The sequence below is a fragment of the Doryrhamphus excisus genome, chromosome 2 (genome assembly GCF_030265055.1).
Source record: "Doryrhamphus excisus isolate RoL2022-K1 chromosome 2, RoL_Dexc_1.0, whole genome shotgun sequence".
Taxonomy (NCBI): Eukaryota; Metazoa; Chordata; class Actinopteri; order Syngnathiformes; family Syngnathidae; genus Doryrhamphus; species Doryrhamphus excisus.
This window is the reverse complement of record NC_080467.1, coordinates 7,397,851-7,421,162: the sequence shown is the minus strand read 5'-3', so window position 1 is coordinate 7,421,162 and position 23,312 is coordinate 7,397,851. Positions and strand designations below refer to the sequence as shown.

At 39.4% G+C, this 23,312-nt stretch overlaps 1 protein-coding gene across 2 annotated transcripts in view; it reads right to left on the bottom strand.

Moving 5' to 3' along the window:
* Positions 1-4,272: 4,272 nt before the first annotated feature.
* The window catches only part of brinp1 (bone morphogenetic protein/retinoic acid inducible neural-specific 1), a 121,931-nt gene continuing 102,891 nt past the window's right edge, over positions 4,273-23,312 (bottom strand). For both annotated transcript variants that reach the window (XM_058065135.1, XM_058065136.1), the window contains 3 exons: positions 17,106-17,342; positions 14,911-15,133; positions 4,273-8,183 (listed from right to left, as the gene is read on the bottom strand). In XM_058065135.1, coding sequence (XP_057921118.1) covers positions 7,049-8,183; positions 14,911-15,133; positions 17,106-17,342 — 1,595 coding nt within the window. In that variant the 3' untranslated portion in view covers positions 4,273-7,048. The remainder of the gene's footprint in view (positions 8,184-14,910; positions 15,134-17,105; positions 17,343-23,312) is intronic.

The window sequence follows — 23,312 nt, the reverse complement described above, 5'->3', positions numbered from 1 at the left end:
GGGACTCGTTTTAGGCACAGGAGGACTGAAGGCTTGTATAAAAGGCCACTGCTTTTTCTTTAACTCTAGCCCAGTGCTCAAGAGCTGGAGCACAATAGATGGCCGTTTAAAAGCACTTCCTCGCTGTCTTCTTTTTTCTTATCCTTTCAGTTCAAATTACAGGCTGAACGGACACACATCTCCATGAAAAGAAGCCGGCTCGGCACAACCAAGCAGCCTCTTCTTCAGCCCGTCAAATAAAAAACCTCCCCATTCAACTGTTGGGATAATTCTTGCGCTCCAGACTTTCTCAAACTTAATCGGTCAAAAATGCTGCAGGAGGGAAAACAAAAGTAGAAGAACTGAAACAGTCAACATCGAAAAGCTGAATGGGATTTAAAGGGGGACTGCACTTTTTTGGGAATGTCGCCCATCATTACCAACCCTTATGTGAAACATCAACACATATTTACCGTATTTTCTGGACTATAAGTCGCTCCGGAGTATAAGTCGCACAAAGCCAAAAATGCATAATTAGGTATCAAAAAACATACATAAGTCACATTTTTTGCAGGTAATTATATTTTACAAACTACTGTATTTTCCGGACTATAAGTCTCATTATTTTTCAGTTTTCAGTTTGTACAATAAATTACCTGCAAAAAATGCCACTTATACTTATGTATGTTTTTTTCGACCTAATTATGCATTTTTTGCTTTGTGCGACTAATACTCCGGAGCGAGTGATGTATGTATATATATATATATATATATATATATATATATATGTATACTGTATTTTCCTGACTATAAGTCGCTCTTTTCATAAGCCAACTTATGAAAAAAACTGCGACTTATAGTCGACGGTATATATATATATATATATATATATATATATATATATATACACCATGGACTATAAGTATATATATATATACCGTATTTTCCGGACTATAAGTCGCACTTTTTCAGAGTATTAGTCACACAAAGCAAAGGTTGGCTGTTCCTGCGACTTATACTCCAGAGCGCCTTATAAATGCTGGACACCTTTTCTGTTTATGTTTATTGTGTAGCTGAATAAGCATTGTGTTAGCATATCTTACACCTATTCAGCCTGTTCTCTATTCTTTTATTGTTAGAACTTGCCTTCCAAGAGGACGTAATATCTGTTTTGGTCATAAAATAAATAACCCGTAAAAAATGGGACTCCAGTGCGACTTACGTATGTTTTTTTTCGACCTAATTATGCATTTTTGGCCTTGTGCGACTTATACTCAGGAGCGACTTATAGTCCCGAAAATACGGTACTTGACCAAAACAGACATTACGTCCTCTTGGAAGGCAAGTTCTAACAATAACATATGCTAACACAATGGTTATTCAGCTACACAAAAAATAAACATAAACAGAAAAGGTGTCCAGTGTTTATGTAACATAAACACTTTTTTCATTTATAAGTCGCTGTGGAGTATAAGTCACAGGAACAGCCAACCTATAAAAAAGTGCGACTTATAGTCTGGAAAATACAGCATTTCCCTTTTCTGTGCATTATAACACAAGAAAACAAGTTAATATAAGCTAGCTAACAATGATGTTAGATAGTTCTTGCAAAATTCTGATCAGGAACACACCAATGAAAGCACAGCCTCCTTGGTAAATCTAATAACTTGGGGTGTCCTGAGCCAGAGTGTGTTTTTCGTTAAAGACGTGGTGGCAAAGGACGAGGGAAACTCCCACGGGATGACGTGAAGTCATTTGCTATAACAGAATGAAGCCAGCCCGTCAGTGGCGGGTAAAATAGGTTTAAATGCTTCATTGAACACCTCCAATGTACATTTTGAAAAAAAATAAAATACACCACAAAAGCTTAAAGAAGGAAATAGGCTTGTTTTTTCATAGCTTCTGTTGCTGATTGTTGTTCTCGTAATAACACAACATGAAAATAAATATAAAAATATGTATGATCCCTGCTGATATCGGTTTGATATTGTATCGATGTATCGCATTGAGGGTGAAAAAGTTGCATCAGGACAATTGTGTACATTCAGTATTGAAATAGCAAAACATTCTCAAATCATAACACAAAGGTGCTGTTGGTGCAGAAACAAGCACGTCAGTTATTATTAAATATAGCATTTTAATGAGAAATTGATTATAATATGAAACATTCATTGAAAGAAGCTGATATGATCGAAACTGAACAACCAAAACAAAAAAATAAAAAATAGAAATACATTGGCAACGTATTATGTGCGGAATTCTTTAACACATTTAATGGATACATGTAAGCAACATGATGTATTGCGGCATAATGCAATTATGTGGAAATGATTGCCAGTGATTTTACTTTATATATTGCAAGGGGATGTACAACAATATTTGCAAGCATAAGACTAAAACAAAGTACTTGGTGTTTATCAGAAACTATTTATATTGAAATGACGCCTCCATCGTCCCTCAATACTAAATAAAATAGCTAGGCCAGGGGTCAGCAACTCACGGCTACAGAGCTGCATGTGGTTCTTCAGTGTCTTTGTTGTGGCTCCTATACAATGCTCAAGTATTTTTTTCAACATCCGAATGGGGAAAATATGCATCTTATGTAATGAGTTTTGAAAAAACTCAGATTTTTTCTCCTCTGAACTACTTTGATACCCCAAAATTCCCTCCAAATCTGGAAGTCAATCAAAATTTTTGGAGACTCACAATTCGCTGCACATTTCTTCAGACATCAGGTATTGAGGTTTAACCAAGATGATACTATCATTACCCTACAAGTTGGCATCCATTACACATCAACACTGCACTTCTATTTATTGTATTTATTGTTAAAACTTAACACTTAAAAATGATTATCAGATATTTTTATCTAGACAGATTTATAAGATGTTTTGATATTATATTTTGCGGCTCCAGTCTATTTTTTTTTTAGTGAGCGAGGGGGTAAAATGGCTCTTTTGATAGTAAAGGTTGCCGACCCCTGAGCTAGGCTGTGGAGTTTGTGATCAGATTTGCACTGTCATGAGTTTTACGCTTGCAGATGTTGTTATGCATGCTATATAAAAGTAAACAAATGCATCACAAATATACTGTACTATGTGCTCGTTTTATGGACCTTGCAGTGGCTCAACAACTGAACAAAAGAAACAGCAGTCCTGATAACCTCCAATCGTAATCCAATAGGATCAAATTTTGATAATTTAAGGATTATTTTGCGCAGGAACGTACATTTTATTCTCTTTTTTGTGTGTTCTAAAGAGAGGAAAAACACGGGCTGGGAATTGGCACGACATGCCGACATGCACAACAGCCATGTCGATAGAAATGGAGTGTTGAGTGCTCTCTTTAGAACGCACAGAATAGGGAAATCCATGTGTGGTTGTGTTTTATGTAAGGATTGTAGATTAATTCCCCAAAAAGTGCAGTTTCTTTTAAGAACCGTCCTATACGTTATGCTAAACACAAGCAGAATTTCGCTTTTGTTTTATACGTACAATAGAATTAGGGACCAATGCCAACTCTGCCTGTTTGGTGTCATTTTTTAAAAATTGCCGAAATGTTGCCAAAGCTTCTAAAGGAAGTGATTGGTCGTGACATTTTGCCCAGCTGGAAACATGTTAAAGGGATAGGTAACAGGCACTTATTTCATACTAATATATAATATCTAACGTCCGATCTTCTTGAGAAAACAATCAGTTGTGCGACGTGCCAATAAATCTGAAAACTGTTTTTTTTTTTTTTTTTTTTTCAAAATGCGACCTATTTCTGAACGTCTTTTGCGTGTTTGATGGTGAGTCAAGAAAGGTAAGTTTGCATTCGGAAAGCGTTCAGGCACAGTGTCAGAAGGTAGATGGCGATAAGATGCAGTCGCCATAGTTACAGGCACACACACACACACACACACACACACACAAAGTAAAACATACGAGACACATCCAGACCATTTTATGTCATTTTTACCTCTTACGCAACAATATACCATATTATGTTAGCATGTGCTGGTGATACCGCGATTGTTTACAAAAGTCATGCTAGCATGCTGACAATTGGTAGCTGAGCTAAACTGTTCAATTTCCATCGTATCATAAATTTGGTTATAGGGAATTGTGTGTTCCTTTTTTACTGTTTAGTTTATTTCAAGATGTATGTCAAAATGAAATAAACCTTGCAATGCTTTAGTTGGTTTGTACTGAACAATTACGGGAAATCATTACGAGATTGCAATTTGCGTACCCGATATGTGCCTCTGCAATGCCCACAAGACTAATGTCACAAGAAACAGTGAAGCAGTAGTATACAGTAGAGCTTTATAGGCCAAAACCACAAGAAAATGCTGAATTTAGAATTTTGCAACTCGGCTGGCGTCTTTTACAGTGAAAGGACTTTTATGGTGCCGTTAAAGACATGGGATAGAGGAACCGTATTAGAAATGACATTATATACACAGTCACTTGGAATGCCAATGCTGTAGCATCAGGACAACAACTAAAAGGTGACCGACACAACAACAAACATGGAATAGGTAGTGTTTCAATAAAAAAATTTAAAAAATGGTTGTGGAAAGATTGCAGATTAAAATATAGTTTTAAACTTTCATATTTCTATGATATATTTTCTTTTAAAATATTTTTTTTTTGCAGCACAACATACAAATTCAGTGACTTTCCGACATACAATAATTGCTGTTTTGCTGTGCTCTCTTTAGATTTCTTCAAAGCAACCAAAAAGCAACTCAAATCCAACATCATTGTCATGTTCCGTATTATGGAAATGAAATGTTTGAATACCATAAATGCTCCACAAACGCCTTTAACTCGTTAAACTTCCAAGGTTAAAGAAATAGCGCAAGGTTGTATCTCCTGATGACACTCCATAATTTAGCAAAAGCTGCCTTTGAAGCATCATGAATATTTATCTACCTCTGTATGCGCTTTAAAGAGATGGTTGGACAACTGAGCTGTCGGTGCTACACTTGTCATACTGCTGTGTACAGCAACTAGTATTAATACTAGCTGAGCAGTTTGCTCCGTATCACGAGTACAACATTGGTTCTGTTGCTCCTGTGTTGTCCAGTGTACATGATCATTAACCATGTAGTCAAAGATAGCTACTTTTTTTAACTTAATAAATCAGAATTGTCTTAACTCCTTGTTACACCCGCAAACGTAATAAACCACAAACGTAATACAAATCTGCAGCTTTGAATGTAATAATCCAGCAAATGTAATTAATTTCCCATAAACGTAATAAAATTTGCCCACTGCAAACGTCATACTGAATTTCCTGCAAATGTAATAAATATTACATTTACAGGAAATTATTACATTTTGTTTGTGGGCGTACATGTGCGTTTTAGTTACAGTATATTATTATATGTGTGATTTTGTGTGTATATGGGGAAGAAATAACCAAAAGAAATAATAAAATATATTAATAATAATAATAATAATAATAGTAATAATAATTTTATTAAAACAATTGCAATCATCACAATTATGTTATTTTTTTAAATTTAAAATACATTATAATGTAATAATAAAAGATTATTTTAATGCATTCAAATGATACTCTTTGAATATTTTTTCCACAAAAAAATAATTATCTTGTTAAAATCCTCAAAATGAAAATGAAAATGAAAAGAAGAAAGAACAAACAACAACAACAACCACAAAGATCATTATTTTGTCTCATATTACATTTGTGGGAAGTTATTACATTTACACATTTTTTACTTTCCCACATATATAATAATTCAGTATTACGTTTGTAGTAGGCAAATTTATTGTGGGAAATTTATTACATTTGCGGGATTATTACAGTCAAAGCTGCAGATTTGTATTACGATTGTGGGCAGTTATTATGTTTGTGTGTGTAACACTCAGCCAATTATCACCTGAAGGGGTCGTCCTCATTAGGGTTTAAGTAAAGAATTAGAGAGAATTAGAGCATTTATGGTACGTTATGTCTAACTGTACGTCTGTTTCGGGGATGGGAAATATGGCTTTTTATAAATGTGCCTGAACAATGAATGTTTACATTTTGGTGCCTCCGAAAAAAAAAAAAAAAAAGCTCCACAAACCAGCAGTCACAACATGTACCATTTTTTTTGTTGTTGTTTTGTTTTATGCAAAGCAGTACAAAATAGCGTTGATTGTTAAATCTTTAGAGACCACGACATTGTGCACCAGGACGTACCGCCTTGTGAAACAACATAAATTAAAAAAACAAAAACAAAAAAAAAAACACGTAAGAAGCTTTTAGAATTTTTTAAAAAATTCGATTGATCTTCAAATGACACATTCGTTTAACAGTACAAGCAAAAAAAAAAAAAAAAAAAAGCAATGCGCAGACATCCACCCACATATAGTGTATATGTATATATAAACAGCTGGCTTCCGTTCTTTGACGTGACTATCTATTAGCGGCCGGCTGTGTGTGCGTTACATGTCGGAACAATGATGGAGTACCTCATAACTGGCAAAAAAGAGCATCGCCGAAATGTAATAAGGACTCCATAATAAATGTGTTGGCTTCACTCACGGTCTGGTTCATCCTTAGAAACATACTTTCTTTTTAATATTAAATCATCGCCAGTTATTTAGCGTGATGACATAATTTCTGAATGAAAAGGATATCCGGTCTGCCCTTGTCTCCCCGTTAAAAATGTTTCAAAGAAGAATGGCAGTTTCAGATCGAGTATAACCTTTGATCCCTCAGGGGGAAAAATCAAGGCCTCTTTTTCACCAGTACATATAGAATCAACATTTTTTTTCTTGTTTTTTTTTTTTTTAATCTGACACAAAAGTTCTTTAAGGGAATGACAGACATGCTTGGACAAATATGTTACAGTCCTTATATTAGTTCCGGATATCGTCTCTTAAACATATCGGAACACTTTTCATCATCTTTTTTTTTGTCGTTTTGAAGTAATATGCTTACAAAGTTTGCGTTACATCAAAAAAAAAAGCAGAAAAGGTCCAAAAAAAGGGAATCCGCCAAAAGAAAAAATAAACGCCCACCCCGGAAAGTCAGGTTGCGATGTGTTTCTGGTTTGTTTTGTTCAAAGCGATCAACACAGCTTAGCAGTGAGGTGATCTGATTGTTTTAGGATCTCTGTGCTGTACATGTCCAAGGCATGATTGACTCTGATCATCTCACTGTTCGTCAGCTTGAGCCGATGCTTCAACATACAAGAAAAGAGGTCCAGTTGGGGTTTGCCAGGCGCAGATGGAGGGGCTAGACGGTTAATGCGATCCCGTATGTCCAGTAACAGGAGCATAACGGATGACGAGGAGTAGAATTGACTTCCTTGCGTGTACGATTGGTTGACCTGCTGCACGGCGCTGCGCAGCAAATCGGCGTTGAAACGCAGGCTGTAACCAAATACTTGGATGTCGGATATTTTGATGTAGATCTGCCGCTTGTTTGGATCCGCTAGATCTACCGGACCTGTGTCGTTGCGGAGGCCTGTGGGGATCTTGGCTCGGCTTCTTAAGTAGATGTGCACGGTCTCGAAGAAGGTTTTCCAACGGTTTCCCAGCAAGAGGGTCCAGTTGAAGCACTGGGAGTTCTGCAGGCGGACCTTTTCCCAACGCGGGTAGCCGTGTTCGCCGAAGGGCATGCTCCAGCCTTCTGAGTGGCTTCCACTAAAAGGGTTGACGTAGACAAAGAACATGGGGTCGATGCTGCTGTTCCGCATCTGGCAGATCTTCATGGAGAGGCCGATGATCATGTGAAGGTAGTCCATACGGTTTTTGTTACTTTTCAGCGTCAGGGACATACGCTTGCGCCACCTCGGGTCAAAGAAGGTCTCCAGGCGGATCTCGTTACTGATGAACGTGGTATGAATGTACAAGCGTGAATCCATTTTCTGCAGCAGGTACTTCAACTCCAGATCCTGAAAGTCCAGATCTGTTTCGAAGCTGATGAACTGCTCACTTCGCTCCGAGTCCACATTCTGTGGTTCGCAGCGACCGCGGTACATCTTGTAGCCCTTGTTGCAGGAACCGCACTGGGAGATGTTGGCCAAGCTGCACATGGCGCAGCTGTTGTTGCCCCCGATCACGCAAGGGATTGGGCGCTGGCACAGGGTGACGCCCGTATGACACACGCATGTCCTTTGACTCTCCAGGAAAGTTCCCCAAAAGCCGTTCTCGTTGCAGTAGAGGAAGGACTGAACCCTGTTGAGCCACTGCATCACGGACCTTTGTTGGAAAACACAAAAAAACATTAAAACGTGTTACACCGTGAACGAGAAAGACTAATAAGACCATGACCGAAGAATCCATGCAATCTATACATGAAGGTTGTCAGGATGATTAGAGTCGGACGCTTGGACGTTTGGTTATTTCCCTTAGGTGGAAGGTATCACTTGCTATTCTCAGCTTGTCCCCGCATTTCCCCCTCCCAGGCATGTTCCCCTGTCATCTTGACAGTATTAGAACTTCATTTCACTTCATAGAGGAAATGGATTCTTATTTTTTTTTTCAGGAGAGCAGAGTTGGTCAAGGTTAGCATGACATGTTAATGAACCCGAGTACTAACTATGATGGATGACATTGCATTCTTAGCAGACCAGAAAGTCCCCCCCCTCGAGCTACAGATCTAAATGAGCTTGAACATATCACCTAGAGAGGACAATGGAAGCACACTTCCATTGCAGGACAAAATCCCAACAACGTGAATTTTATTTCTAAAATGAATATAAGCAGGTTTGAGCAGTTTGCTCCGTATCACGAGTACAACATTGGTTCTGTTGCTCCTGTGTTGTCTAGTGTGCGTGATCATTAACCCTGTAGTCAAAGATAGCTACTTTTTTTAACTTAATGAATCAGAATTGTCTTGTTACACCCGCAAACGTAATAAACCACAAACGTAATACAAATCTGCAGCTTTGAATGTAATAAATTTCCTGCAAAATGTAATAATTATTACATTTTGCAGGAAATTATTACATTTTGTTTGTGGGCTTACATGTGCGTTTTAGTTACAGTATATTATTGTATGTGTGATTTTGTGTGTATATGGGGAAGAAATAACCAAAAGAAATAATAAAATATAATAATAGTAATGATAATTTTATTAAAACAATTGCAATTATCACAATTATGTTATTTTTTAAATTTAAAATACATTATAATTTAATAGTAAAAGATTCTTTTAATGTATTCAAATGATACTCTTTGAATAATAAAAAAAAATATCTTGTTAAAATCCTCAAAATGACATCAACACCTTCGCCCTCATTAAAAGAAGAAAGAAGAAACAACAACCACAAAGATCATTATTTTGTCTCATATTACATTTGTGGGAAGTTATTACATTTACAGATTTTCACTTTCCCACATATGTAATAATTCAGTATTATGTTTGCAGTAGGCAAATTTTATTAAGTTTGTGGGAAATTTATTACATTTGCGGGGATTATTACATTCAAAGCTGCAGATTTGTATTACGTTTGTGGGCAGTTATTATGTTTGCGGGTGTAGGGTTTAAGTAAAGAATTAGAGAGAACAACGTGAATTTTATTTCTAAAATGAATATAAGCAGGGAAAGATACAATGGCAAAATCTACATCAACCGACATGGAGGACCAGTACAAGAAATAAAAACTAGTAAAACTGCTTTTTTGTCACGTCATATGTGGACTTAGGGATGCATAACTGGCATCCTGGATGTTGTGAAAACTTTTGGCTTGATTGCTCTTGTTGATTTTTTACTTTGGACAGTCTTTGGCAGTCAATCAATGCCTTCATGAAATGTTGTTACCCCTGGAAAGCATCCACATTATCATATTCACATCATTAGAATTTAGTTTTCTGGGCACTCCTCAGACTAAAACTCTCTTGGTACATGCCCTGTCCGTATGTTTATCTGTAATTAGGTGGGACGGGGGGAATACATAAAGCTCCAGGGCAATACTTTGGCCAAAATCACACAGTTGTTGCGCCAGGTATCTGGTGTTGACAGATAGAGTGGGAGTGTTGGAACAGTTCGTCCTTGAGGCGTTCATATTGTTGCTCTGATTTGACCAGTTCGGGGACAGTGTGCGCTCTTTTCAGTGGCACACTTGTTGATTTGTTTTATAAAAAAAAAAACCTAATTAGTCATCCAGTTTATTATGCACATAAGCATGAGTGTCTATTTTTGTTGTAATTGTGTATTTGCATGAAACTGAAGCAGATGATTTGCATAATTGTGCCATGACAGGGCACAGCGTCACTCCAATTAGTGACTAGACATGGAACTGATACTTGCTATTCCGAGAGAGCTGTGAATAAACAAGGAAAATGTCGTCAATGGAAAAATAGTTGCAATGATTTCCGGACTATACAGTGCACCGCTATGTAAGCCCATCTGTATATATATATACATATATATAGGCAACCGGTGTCCATGTCAAAACATGTCATATTTAGTATGCAAAGATTTTTTTACACTTGATTTCATAAATGCTTTTTACCAAAACAGTGAGTGTAATATGACTAGATAAGCAGTATTGAACCGTGAGTGTAATACGGCTAGTTAAAAAGTGCCGAACCGTGAGTGTAATATGGGTATTGAACCAACAACCTTCTGGAAAAGTCATTCAACACTCTCCTCTTTGTCCTCCTGGGAACTAAAACTACTCAAGCCATCTTGACAAGCATCACAATTGAAAAGCCTCATAATTCCTTCATCACACACTTTGTCAGCCTCTCTCTGTCTGTTTAGTGTTTCCTCCAGGAAAGTTAGCCATTCAGCTTTAGCTATCCTCTTCATTCATTCCAGCCTTACAAAACCCGTTGGTAATGCTGGACACATTTTGATAATGGTCACATTTAAGAATACGGTTTCACTCACACAGTGTACTAATAACGGGAAAAACGGAAACACATCGATCTCATATGCAAGAAGTTGACACAGAATCTTTTGGGAAAATATAGAATTGTAGCCGCATTCATATCATCTTTCTTGTTCCACTGGATGCTATAATTTTGACCTCATCCGTGCTACTCTTTTCCACAATGCTGAAAAACATCTTAATCTTGATGTCCCGATACAAGTGATTCTATGATCATATCTGGTTTTTATTGCTCCTGTGTAATACTGCAGTGTGTGTACTCATATGCAGTCAGATCCTGTTTAACGTGCCTCGTCTGCGTCTGCCTTGGGTTCGATGTCACCAGCTATTGTCTGTAATTCGGCTATCAATGGGTTATTCCTGTATGAAATGTGTGGAACTAATCAGAATAGAAATGTGTTACAATTTGGAGGAGCCTTATCAGTTTAATTTACATAAATTAAGAATTAGCATACTTTCTTATAAAGTTCTGTGCCTCGCAGGAAATGACACACTAACTAATGTCTTTCATATGAATTGTGTGACTGTTTAAGCGCGCCATCAAGCTTTGTTAGAATTGTCACAGGAAATCAAAAAACAATAACCTTTCAGTTGACATTGTTTATTATCTACAGAGAGTACTTTGCATTTGTTAAATAAATCAAGATTCAATCATAAACTTTTGAGCAGCAGAAATCTGCAATTGAGTGTTTTTATTTGATTTTTTTCTTTTAACAAGAGACTTTAAAATAAGATAATAAGAGCAGAGATGAAAGACCCAATTCAACTGTCTGGACTGTCATTAAATGTAAATGACATTCATTTGCAATGGTATGGTCTACCTTAATGTAAAATCACACAAAAAGACTTGGCCGCTAAATACAAAACTAATCATCATATTAGTTTAGCCGTACATTATTTATCCCATCATAAGTAAATGAAAATCGCCAGTAAGTATTCTTCTCAGGCGAGAGGCTTCTAAATGCACATTCAAGCAGTCTGATAGCAATTAGAAGCCAAGTATGTCATTATCACTTAATGAATATATTATATTCCCATGCAGGGGTCATTCAGATTCCATAAATGTCACTATTTGAGCATGAATAATTAAAGCTAATGTATAGCCAAGATGATTTTTTTTGGCAGTGACAAGACCATTAACCTGTCATTATTAATCATTTACACCATTTAGACAAAGTGTTCATATTAACGCTAACAGCAAAAAACGAATGCAAATGTGACATATTTTCATAATTAGTGTAGAAAATGCAAATTTATATAGTGTCCGTCTTTTATATGAAATATGCATTTAACCAACTTAACACCTACGTACAGTAGAAGTTGTAGCAGGAAATACGATACATAGTGTGGAGTTCCCCAAGGGTCACTACCACGACCCTTTCACCATTGAATATACTTATTCCCCTCATTTAGAGGCATATATTATAAAATGTAGGTTCGTTAATATTGCATTTACATTACATTCATACTGGTTGGTGCAACGCTTGGAAAAAAAATATGCAAATGTGACGTATTTATATAAGAAAATTTACATTTATATAGTTCCTGCAATTGATTATATTATACCTACAGATCACTGTAACTTGCTGTGTGGAGTTCCTCAAGGGTCACTTCCATGACCATTTGCTATTTAACCTGCTGATAAAATGTATGTATGTTTACATTGCAATGTGCGACATTACATATTGTTCCAAACGTGTTTTATTATCAAAGGAAGTGACATCAATTTGAAGCTATGTTGCCCGCTCCTCGTAAGAAAAAGCCAAGCAGTTAGAACACAGTGCAATGATTTCTATAAACATATTGAAAATTTAACAGAAGGATTTTTTTTTAGCTCATTTTAATGATTAATAACAATAATTGGTAGCAAGCTATGTGCATCTTTTGTCACGAAAAACATTTCAACAGTTCTCCACGAAGCAGAACTGCACTTCTTGGACCATTTGACATTTCTGTTTACCCGCCAAAGATGTCTCGTGGTGAGGTAATGGCTGATCACTAAAGGGGGGCTCGGCATTCAGAGAGCTTGGAGAATGTGGAGAAAGCTGGGATGCTGTTGAATCCACAGGAGACGCCATTGAACATGATTCTCACAGCAGCTCTCCAAGTGAGAGCATGCACACAGTGGCAGCTGGATGACAACATCCACCCCCATTGTGGTTCTCGTGTACGAATGACGGCGACACAAACGCACAGGGGATGGCTGCTGATGCGAGATGCTTTTCACATCATCATCCTCGTGCTTGTCCAGAGCAGCTCTCGCCTCTGCGGCCTGGCTGGCATGTTGAAGATGTGCTACAAGGCCTCCCTGGGGTGGGGGGGGCACACACCTTTGAAACACTTTACGGATCTTCAGCAAAGCTGCAATTCCCTCATCCACTGATCACCTGTTATGGGCTGCCAAGAGAAATGGCGAGTCCCCATTGGTAGCGCAGTAGGGGCTTATTTTTAGACTTTTAAGCACTTGGTGCAAGAATTCAGGATACAGAGATCAAAATTCCAAACAAACACAATTTCATAGATAAACTGCAATTTTAGTCGGTAGAACGTAGACCTCCACCAATGCCAAACAATATTTAACATGACCGATTTTAATAAAAAACTTTCTAGGAGATATAGTTCTCATTTTAGCTATGTTTATCTGAATTCTCTAATCCTCTAATTTCAGTATGTGGAATCAAACTATGGAATGGATTGAGTAAGACCCTCAAACAATGCACAACGATGAGCCAATTCAAGAAACAATACAAGCAGTTGATGTTTGCTAAATACAAGGATGAAGAGTCTTGAACCAGTCATGATGTGCTATATATATCACTATATTGACACTTACTATGGTACCCATTATGTCATTGGATGGTCATATCATCTCGTACTTCGGTACGTGACAAAAATAAAATAAAATATATATATATATTTTTTATTATATTAGGAAAGCAGGAAGTGAACAAATGTAACAGTTACTGATTGTAAAAGTACCAGATGGAGGGGTAGGATTTAATAAGCTTTGCTTCTTCCTACTCCTTTTGGACATGTGGAACTGTGAACTGATTATGTGATGCATTCAATTGTAATCTGATGCATGTTCAAATGAAATAAAACCATTACCATTACCATAATGTAATAGGTTTCATAGGAATTATTGAAAACCCTATATGTATACATATATATAGCTATTTTTTGCTGTAATTATTATGTCATTATATGTACATAATAAAAGAATAACTTGTAATTGTCTGCTATAAGAGTTGTCATAGCAACAAAGTAGTTATTCTATGATAACTGATGATTATAAGTAAATACACATTTTGCTATCATTGTAACATATCATCAGTGCGAATTCACACTAATATTTAATAGCAGGAACTAAAGTAAACCACACATGATGACAAGATGTAATACTGTAATACCACTGAACACATGGCCAATTTACATACATTAGCATCCGTAACTGCTGTAATATCTCCACAAGCGCAAAGACGCAATGAAAACAACTCATTCCACCCAAGCCAACCCACTTGTCTGGCAGTATATTACAGTGTAATCAGGCCCTCTTAAAGCAGGCTTGATGGTAGAGGAGGTGAATGCTGAGGTTCTTTAATAACACTTCAGAAACAACCTTTCCTGAAACTCTCTAACGGTGTGGAAGTGCTCATTTTTAGAGGGCTGGAATAAATATTGAACCAACTTGGAGGGGGACGTCCCCATCACGGGCGTCTCATCCACAAAAAGTTGCTGCCGTGTCAGGCAAAAGGTGCTCCAAGAGTAAAGGCTCTCAGGGTGCAGCTGCAGTAGGTGGTGACAGATGTGTGCAGTGACCTTTCTGCAAAACTCCCACAGATGCACTTTCTTTCCGGGCCGTGATGTAAGCATGTGCAATTCTCAGCACTGACTTGACACGACAGACATAAAGAACACAGCCATAACCTGGTGATCTATAATAAATGGCGTCCTTAAGTGTGCGTGCCAGCATCACAGAGGAACGCTTTCTGTAAGAATTTCTCCAAAGCAGACTTGTCACATCACACCTTTTGGTTTGTCAGCATGAGACGTTTTGCCGCATTGTGTAAGATTGTATTTCTACCCACCTCTCCCTTGGCGTCTGGTGGTTGGGATTGTGGTGACAGCGGATGCTGAGGCCAAAGAGCTTGCGGGCAGTGCGCTGGATCTTCAGCCGCTGCACCTCTAGGGAGCTCTGCAGCAGCCTGTAGCGAGCCTGCAGGTCCCAGTCGCTTCCCCAGAGCAGGTGAACGCTGTTGATGGGCAGGAAGTGAGTGGAGGGCAGCCTCTTTAGGAAGGACTTGAACTCATCTAGACAGCAGAGATGGATGACAAGAGTGAGGTTACATTATCCTGTCGGTTGCTATTTCTGCAATTGAGTCTTGATTGTGACAAATAAGAAATATCAGTACAGTAATTGTGTTTATCACGATTAACTGGTAGGATTGCTTATATTTTTTGCATAGAAAACCTGTTTAAGGCCCTCCTAAATATGTTTTTTTTAACATTATTAGAGCTTGAAATGACACTCACAGTCACTATAGTCACCTTTACACTTGTATTACCCATTATAGTCCTAATAATAAAAGCAAATAAGCCATATCAGTCATACGGTATATGTTTGTGGGTCGTGGGGGTGCTGGAGCCTATCCCAGCTGTTTTCAGGCGAGAGGCGGGGTACACCCTGGACTGGTGGCCAGCCAATCACAGGGCACATATAGACAAACAACCATTCACACTCACATTCATACCTATGGACAATTTGGAGTCGCCAATTAACCTAGCATGTTTTTGGAATGTGGGAGGAAACCGGAGTACCCGGAGAAAACCCACAAATGCACGGGGTGAACATGCAAACACACAGAGATGGCCGAGGGTGGGATTGAACTCAGGTCTCCTTGCTGTGAAATCGGTGCGCTAACCACCCGTTAGCGCACAGCCCGGCCAGTGTTTTTATTAGCCATTTTTATTTGTATATTTTTACTGTTGCATGCCAGTGTGTTTTTCATTTACACATTTATATCCTGGGCTGCACGGCGATCGAGTGGTTAGCGTACAGACCTCACATCTAGGAGATCAGGGTTCAATTCCACCCTCGGCCATTTCTGTGTGAACATGCATCTCTTTGCATGTTCTCCCCGTGCATGTGTGGATTTTCTCCGGGTACTCCGGTTTCCTCCCACATTCCAAAAACATGCTAGGTTAATTGGAGACTCCAAATTGTCCATAGGTATGAATGTGAGTGTGAATGGTTGTTTGTCTATATGTGCCCTGTGATTGGCTGGCCACCAGTCCAGGCCCGTAGACAGCTGAGACAGCACCCCCGCGACCCTCGTGAGGATAAGCGAATGAATGAACATTTATATCCTCACAAAAGCGAGAGAAATCAACACCCATGTGGAGAAGAGCTCAAGCTAAAATAAAGTTTAAAAAAAGATCAAAAGCAGCGGAATGTTTCCTTTGACAACACATCAGAGTGGGAATTGGGTATTTTATTGGTTCCAGTCCACTAGCATCAGGCCAAGCGGGGCAGTGACCCATGAGAGCCAGAAGATGGAACTGTTGCGGTGGAGTCTGAAAGTCTTTCCGGCCTATTTGTTCAAATGTCTTTCTTAATTTAGTTTCCAGCTAAGCGACAAGCAGCTAGGGGATGTCGCCGGCACTTAAGGGGAAGGACAAGGAGTTTTAACTTGATTGGTGAGCTAAATTTAAAGGCAGAGGTATAAATAATAGAGTGAACATTCAAGCTGAAGACATCTCCAAAGTTCCCTCACATGACGACCTCCTTTACTGGATTCACTGTCGCTTTCTCGGTTTTGTGATGTCATGTTTCAATGTATGCTGTGCATGACACTACCATGACCTTCAAAGGCCAATTTGCAACATGCCGACATGAAATGCCTCTCCTCCAGACTTCAAGACTGTTTAGCAGCATTAGCTTTTTCCAGCCTCGGCTGAGACATTTCTCTGAGTTTTCTACTTCTCCTCCTCGGAGGCTTGTCAGATCTGCTTGGCTCTTTTTCCTCAAAGACACCACGGTCCCTCTCCTCCTCCTCCTCCCCCCCATTTGCCACGTTCCTCCACCCAGCGTTCCGACATGTCAGACGCCACCCTCAACCTTTTCCTCCAGGAGACGGATGTCGGCTCACGGTGAAGAATCCCTAAAAAGACTCTTAGTGTGCCCCTCCCTTCCAGCTGCCATGTCCTTCATGCAAGCGTTAAAAAATGGATCACTTCCTAATATGAATTCCTGTCTGACTATCATGCTTAATTACAAGCTTACCAGAGTTCTCAAAGTCCTTGTAGGAGGCCGCCCAGGATTCTGCCATCCCCAGCAGCATGTTCTCCATGATCTGGATGTCGGTGATGGGACAGTTGCACTGAGGATACTCCTCGGCACATTGACAGATGCACTGGTTGTTCCGGCACAGGTACTCCCCTTCTCCGTTACACATTATGTAGCTCAGAGCCGACTGGACGAACTTCTCCTGCAGGTACTCTGGGAAAATCACCTGAAGACCTGGAAACAGAGAGAACGCCACAATGGATACCTGGAGAAACGTCAACTAAATGGGATAAAACAGTCAGGTCAAATAAATGCAAACAGCATCAAAGGAATTATTTATGGGGTATGGAGAATGGGGTACCAGACCACCCAATTTCTGATGTGCAGCCATGAAGGCCATGATCCCATTTGGTGGGGGCAGGATCGGGTCTTTTATCAGATGATGTGTCCAACTCTCATTGGAAGGGATGTGGGATGAGAATCTGCACTCCCAAGTCTGACTCTGTGGTTCGAGTCCAGAAAAGGGTGGATTGTCATCTCCGGGTTGGGGATGAGATTTTGCCCCGAGTGGAGGAGTTGAAGTGGTTGGAAGTGGAAGAATGGAACCCGACATGGGCGGCAGATTGGTGTGACATCTGCAGTGATGCGAACCCTGCATAGTCCGCTCTGGTGAAGAGAGAGAGAGAGAGCTGAACCGAAAGGTAAGGTTCTGAATTTAAGGTCTTAGCCGCTGGGTAGATTTGGGGCTTGCTTGCGGGGGTGCATGGGCCCGTATGCTGCTTTTGTTGTGGCGTTGTGTGTTTTCAGGCCTGTCAGAAGGGGGTTGTGGCGATGGGCGGGCTGTCACCTGGCTCCTGGTGGGTGGTGGGAATAGTTGGATGGTTTGCTGATAGTTTCACCTTCTCTGTTTTGCTGCTCTGTCGGAGCTGGGCACTCGGCTTCCCTTCGATTTTCGGGTGTGACAACTGTCCTGCCAGTGACATCCGGTGCTGGGTGGAGTGTTGCCTTGTTCTTTGTTTGTTTCTTTCCTCGCTCGGGGGTGGCCTTTTGCTGGATGGTTCTGTGCCAGGTGCTATGGGTGAGGCACTCCCCTGCTCTTTTGGGGCTGGAGCGGGGAGGGGGGCGCCTCCGGCGCTCAAATAGCCAACTGTCCTTCCATGTCGCTTGTGTTACTGGCACTCCTTTATTTGTGTAAAGGACGTGCTTCAAAGCTTGCCAGTGCTCAACATGAGCTGTCACTTTTGTGCTGGCTGGCGCTCAGCATGACAGCCTTCGGCGCTGATTGATTCCTCCCATCGTGTGCAGTGTCGGCTTATTTAGCACACAGTCATATCCCTGAGCAAACGCTAGTCTGCCTGGTTTACACAATTAGCCAACCAGAGAGCTCTCGTTTGTATATTTTTACTGTGTATTGCTTACTGATTTTCAACAATAGTTTCTTATGCTACTGTAATGGACTCTCAGGTTATATTTGTATCATCATTTAAACATTTTCACAAAACTATGAGGCCATTTCATTTGCATCTTATAATATTTTTATTATTCTACCAGAACAATAGTGATAACTTTCTTCTTTTCTAGTGTAACAATGCAACATTTTTAATGACCAAATTTACAACAGTCGAAATCTAAAAAGCAAGGCCCTACAAAAATATGTTTGTTATTACTCATGCTAATACTAATACGTAGTAATGTAGTAACCATACTGTAGTAAGCCATAGCCAGAGTGAAAAGGAAGGACTGTACCTTTTTCCTTCTCAAACTACTGTCCTGTATCGGAGGCTATTTATTGTTGGTGAAAATGTTGAGCTGCTGTGATTCTCGCTCCTGCTTTTGACGTCCCTTCTCGAGACTGCCATTGCAGTTTGGTATATACAGTAAACTAAAGGTCAACAACTCCAAGCAGAAGTGCATTTTGCCACCTCTGACTGTCTTGTAAACGTATCATTATTAGACCCTGGACAAATTGATATCTCTCAGGAGATCTCGCAGAATTGAAGGTTGGGCGGCAGGAAATTCTGTTTTTGTCAGTTCAGGCCTGCAAAATAAACTCTCAGCAGTACAAAGCAGTAGACTGGGAAAAAAAAAAAACGAAACTGTTTTTTTTTTTTTTTACCTTTTCAAATGGAACCTTGGGAAAGCAATATTTTTAATCAGGTCTACTTGAGCACAAACGATGCCTCAGCAGAAAATATGCGAGCAGGAACCAGAACATAACGTCTTATTGAATGATGAATGATTTGGGTTTTCTTTTCCATCCCCCCACCCCCACTCACGTATTATTTTCTCCCCAAAGGTGAAAAAATTAATCAATTTATGCAAAATCAACATAATGTAGCTGAAATGAAAAGGAAAGCAAGCATATTATTGGGCATTGAACACATGACTAACTTTGAGCCTGCTGTTAAAGGAGTCAAACTGTGTCTCTGTGTACCCATACTTCAATTACAGCTTCTTATTTTCACAGACAAAATATGCTAATGCCAAAACCGGGGAATTAAAAAGTTAATTAAGATCTCAATATATGCCAATATTTAGCATAAAACTATGCACAACATGTTACGTGTGGAGAGCTGAAGCATTAATATTCCTAAAACAGTGAAAACATCTCGCGGCAAAGAGCACACGTCTTTGCGCTAATAGCGGGAATCATTTACAATTGAAATAAAACACAGCTGATCCTTAATTTTGAGAGCAACCCATTTGGGATAAGGGTTTTTATTTGTTGGGATATACTAGGTTAGAAGTCATGAAAATAAAGTGGAACCAGTTTTAGTGAAAAGTAGACCTCAAAGCTAGACCTCTGAGACTCAAGTCTGAGCTTCACGTATTAACTTTTTTTTAAAGCTAGGAGAATATACATCTGCAAGTTCATATATTACGTGTGGAGTTCCCCAGGGGTCAATACTGGGACCAAAACTGTTCAACTTGTACATCAATGATATCTCCAAAGTCATGAAAGACTTAAAGCTGGTATTATTTGCGGATGATACCACTGCTTTTTGTTCTGGAGGGAATACAGACAAAATTATTAGAAAGGTCAGAGAAGAAATGGTCATACTAAAAAGATGGTTTGATGATAACAGATTGTATAGATAGTAAAACTAAAATCATGCTGTTTGGTGACAGCAAAAAGGACACGCACTAGCAAATACAAATAGACAGTGTGGACATTGAAATGGTGAAGGAAAATACATTTCTAGGAATCACAATAGATGAAAATATGAGCTGGAAACCTCATATTACAAATATACAACATAAGGTGGCCAGAAATATTTCAATATTGAACAAAGCAAAATTAGTTCTTAATCAGAAATCACTCCACACTCTTTATTGCTCTCTGGTTCTACCATATCTTACTTATTGTGTGGAAATATGAGGTAACAACTATAAAAGTAATCTTCACTCGCTAAATGTACTGCAAAAAAAGGTCAGTAAGGATAATTCATAATGCCGCCTACAGAGAACATACTAACTCCTTATTTCTAAAATCACAAATACTTCAACTTGCTGATATAGTTCATCTTCAAACAGCTAAAATAATGCATAAGGCTAAAAATAACCAACTAGCTCAAAATGTCATCCAATACTTCTCTACAAGAGACTACGTTAAAAAGCCATAGCATTTCAGTATGTGGAATCAAACTATGGAATGGATTGAGTAAGACCCTCAAACAATGCACAACAATGAGCCAATTCAAGAAACAATACAAGCAGTTGATGTTTGCTAAATACAAGGATGAAGAGTCTTGAACCAGTCATGATGTGCTATATATATCACTATATTGACACTTACTATGGTACCCATTATGTCATTGGATGGTCATATCACCTCGTACTTTGGTACTTTGGTAAAATAAAAACACTTAAATTATATTAGGAAAGCAGGAAGTGAACAAATGTAACAGTTACTGATTGTAAAAGTACCAGATGGAGGGGTAGGATTTAATAAGTTTTGCTTCTTCCTACTCCTTTTGGACATGTGGAACTGTGAACTGATTATGTGATGCATTCAATTGTAATCTGATGCATGTTCAAATGAAATAAAACCAATACCATTACCATATTACCTACGAATGTTAAAAAGGTCATGAAGGTTTGGACTAAAAGGTGTCATTGTCATTTCTTTGTTGGCGTTTGTTCTTGGGGACAGCATTTCAACTATTGGATTTTGAAGGCAGGTTCTTGGGTAACTAAAGACTGCATCCATCACGTCCCCTTCACTGTACCGTGGCCGCCGCCCATCAATGATGGAGGGACCAGACAAGGGGAGGGCTCAAGGAGCAAAGTGGATGGATAGCTCTACGGTCTGACCACAAAAGAGTCGGGTTGCTCGAGCCTTTTTTCTCCATCAGGCCTGTCTGTGGCCCCCGGATCCAATATTCATTTAGCGTGATGTATTTCTCGGCTTGAAACTTTAATGTGATTTGTGGGAGAATCCAGATGGCAAGTTCACGGATCAACGCCGCTCACTGACAGAGCCGGTGCCAACGGCCCGCTGCACAATAACACAGAGTGCCTTGCCCCCCCCCCCCCTTCTATGACCATACTTCATAAGCTCAGAGCCTTGCATCAACATCCACATCCATCACTTCTCATGTTGTCCACTCTCGTCTTCTTTCAGTTTGTCTCTCCTCTTTGCACCTCTGTCCTTCTTCATTACACTCACTTCTACTCCCACCGTGTTCGCCACCCCCTTCCGCTGGTCCCGCGTCGGCCTTTGGCTTCCATATACTCCATCACTCATTCCTGTTTCTTCACCTCCTGCGCTCCCACGGCACTCAATCACTGTAGTCTGCGGTGGAATTGTCGTGTCTTGTCCTTACACTTGGCTACAATATGACTAAATCCCTCAGCGTTCTTTGACAGACCTGTGCCAAGCTTTACAGACGGTACATGTTATCGGAAGCAAACAAACAAACCTGCGCTATACAATTTGAACACACAAAAAGCACACAAATATGTGCTGTCATTCTACTCGTCTTACTTAGCATTATTCTAACATTCTATTTACTACGGTCTTTGTTATGAAAGTTATCATTTTTCACCAGGAGGGGGCGACACTGTGACAAGGGTCACATGAGGTCTGTGCTGTCCTCACAACACGTGTCTGTATGTTGCTAGACAGCCAGCGAACCAATGAAGAAAACTCTGCATACGTACAAGGCTTGCTTTATGAAGCTTTCTTGTAAAAATAAGTGGTAACTGAAACAAACAGAAAAAATAAAATTAAATTCCAATACTGCAAATGTTGCAGGCTAAACACACATCAGCTAACAGTTAGCTAACACACATACACCAACTGCAAATGCAAGCTAGCAGTAGCATGAAGCTAGCGAACTTGACAAAAGAAGTACAACTTTTGAAACAGCAGATGCATCTATGTAAGTGCTTTATACACCGATATACTTACAAAGACGATAATTTCTCAAGAAACAAGCGTTTAGAGCAACTTTCAGCGTGTTCATGAGGTTTTCCCGTTTCGTTTCTGCCGTGAAGCCAGCCTGCTTTTCACCGAGAGAAAACAACAAAGCTTGTCTATATGCGAGCTCACTCACTCGCTAGTGGCCCAAAACGATACTTTCTAGAGAAGATGTCTCACTCTGTAAACTTTTTAACCTTAGCGTTTTTAACAATATTTATTAGAACTTTTAGCTTTTTTTTTTTTTTTTACTTTTATTTTAACGAACTTATGAAACTTATGAATTATTAATGTCATGTCGCAAAGACGTGACAAGGCTATGGAGACACAGACTAGAGAGTGACCTAACATTCTGGAAGCTACTGTTGTGGCTGTAGCTAAAACTCAACAAAATTCAATTTTCTAAAATTCCAAGACATTTCATTAAACACAAATGAGCATGAGTCTTATTTATGTCTTAAATGTTGGATTATATCTAATATATTGGGTAATATGAGTGACTAATGGGCTGCACGGCGGTCAAGTGGTTAGCGCACAGACCTCACAGCTAGGAGACCCGAGTTCAATCCCACCCTCGGCCATCTCTGTGTGGAGTTTGCATGTTCTCTTTGTGCATGCGTGGGTTTTCTCCGGGTACTCCGATTTCCTCCCACATTCCAAAAACATGCTAGGTTAATTGGCGACTCCAACTTGTCCATAGGTATGAATGTGGAATGGTTGTTTGTCTATATGTGCCCTGTGATTGGCTGGCCACCAATAGTTGTGGGATAGGCTCCAGCACC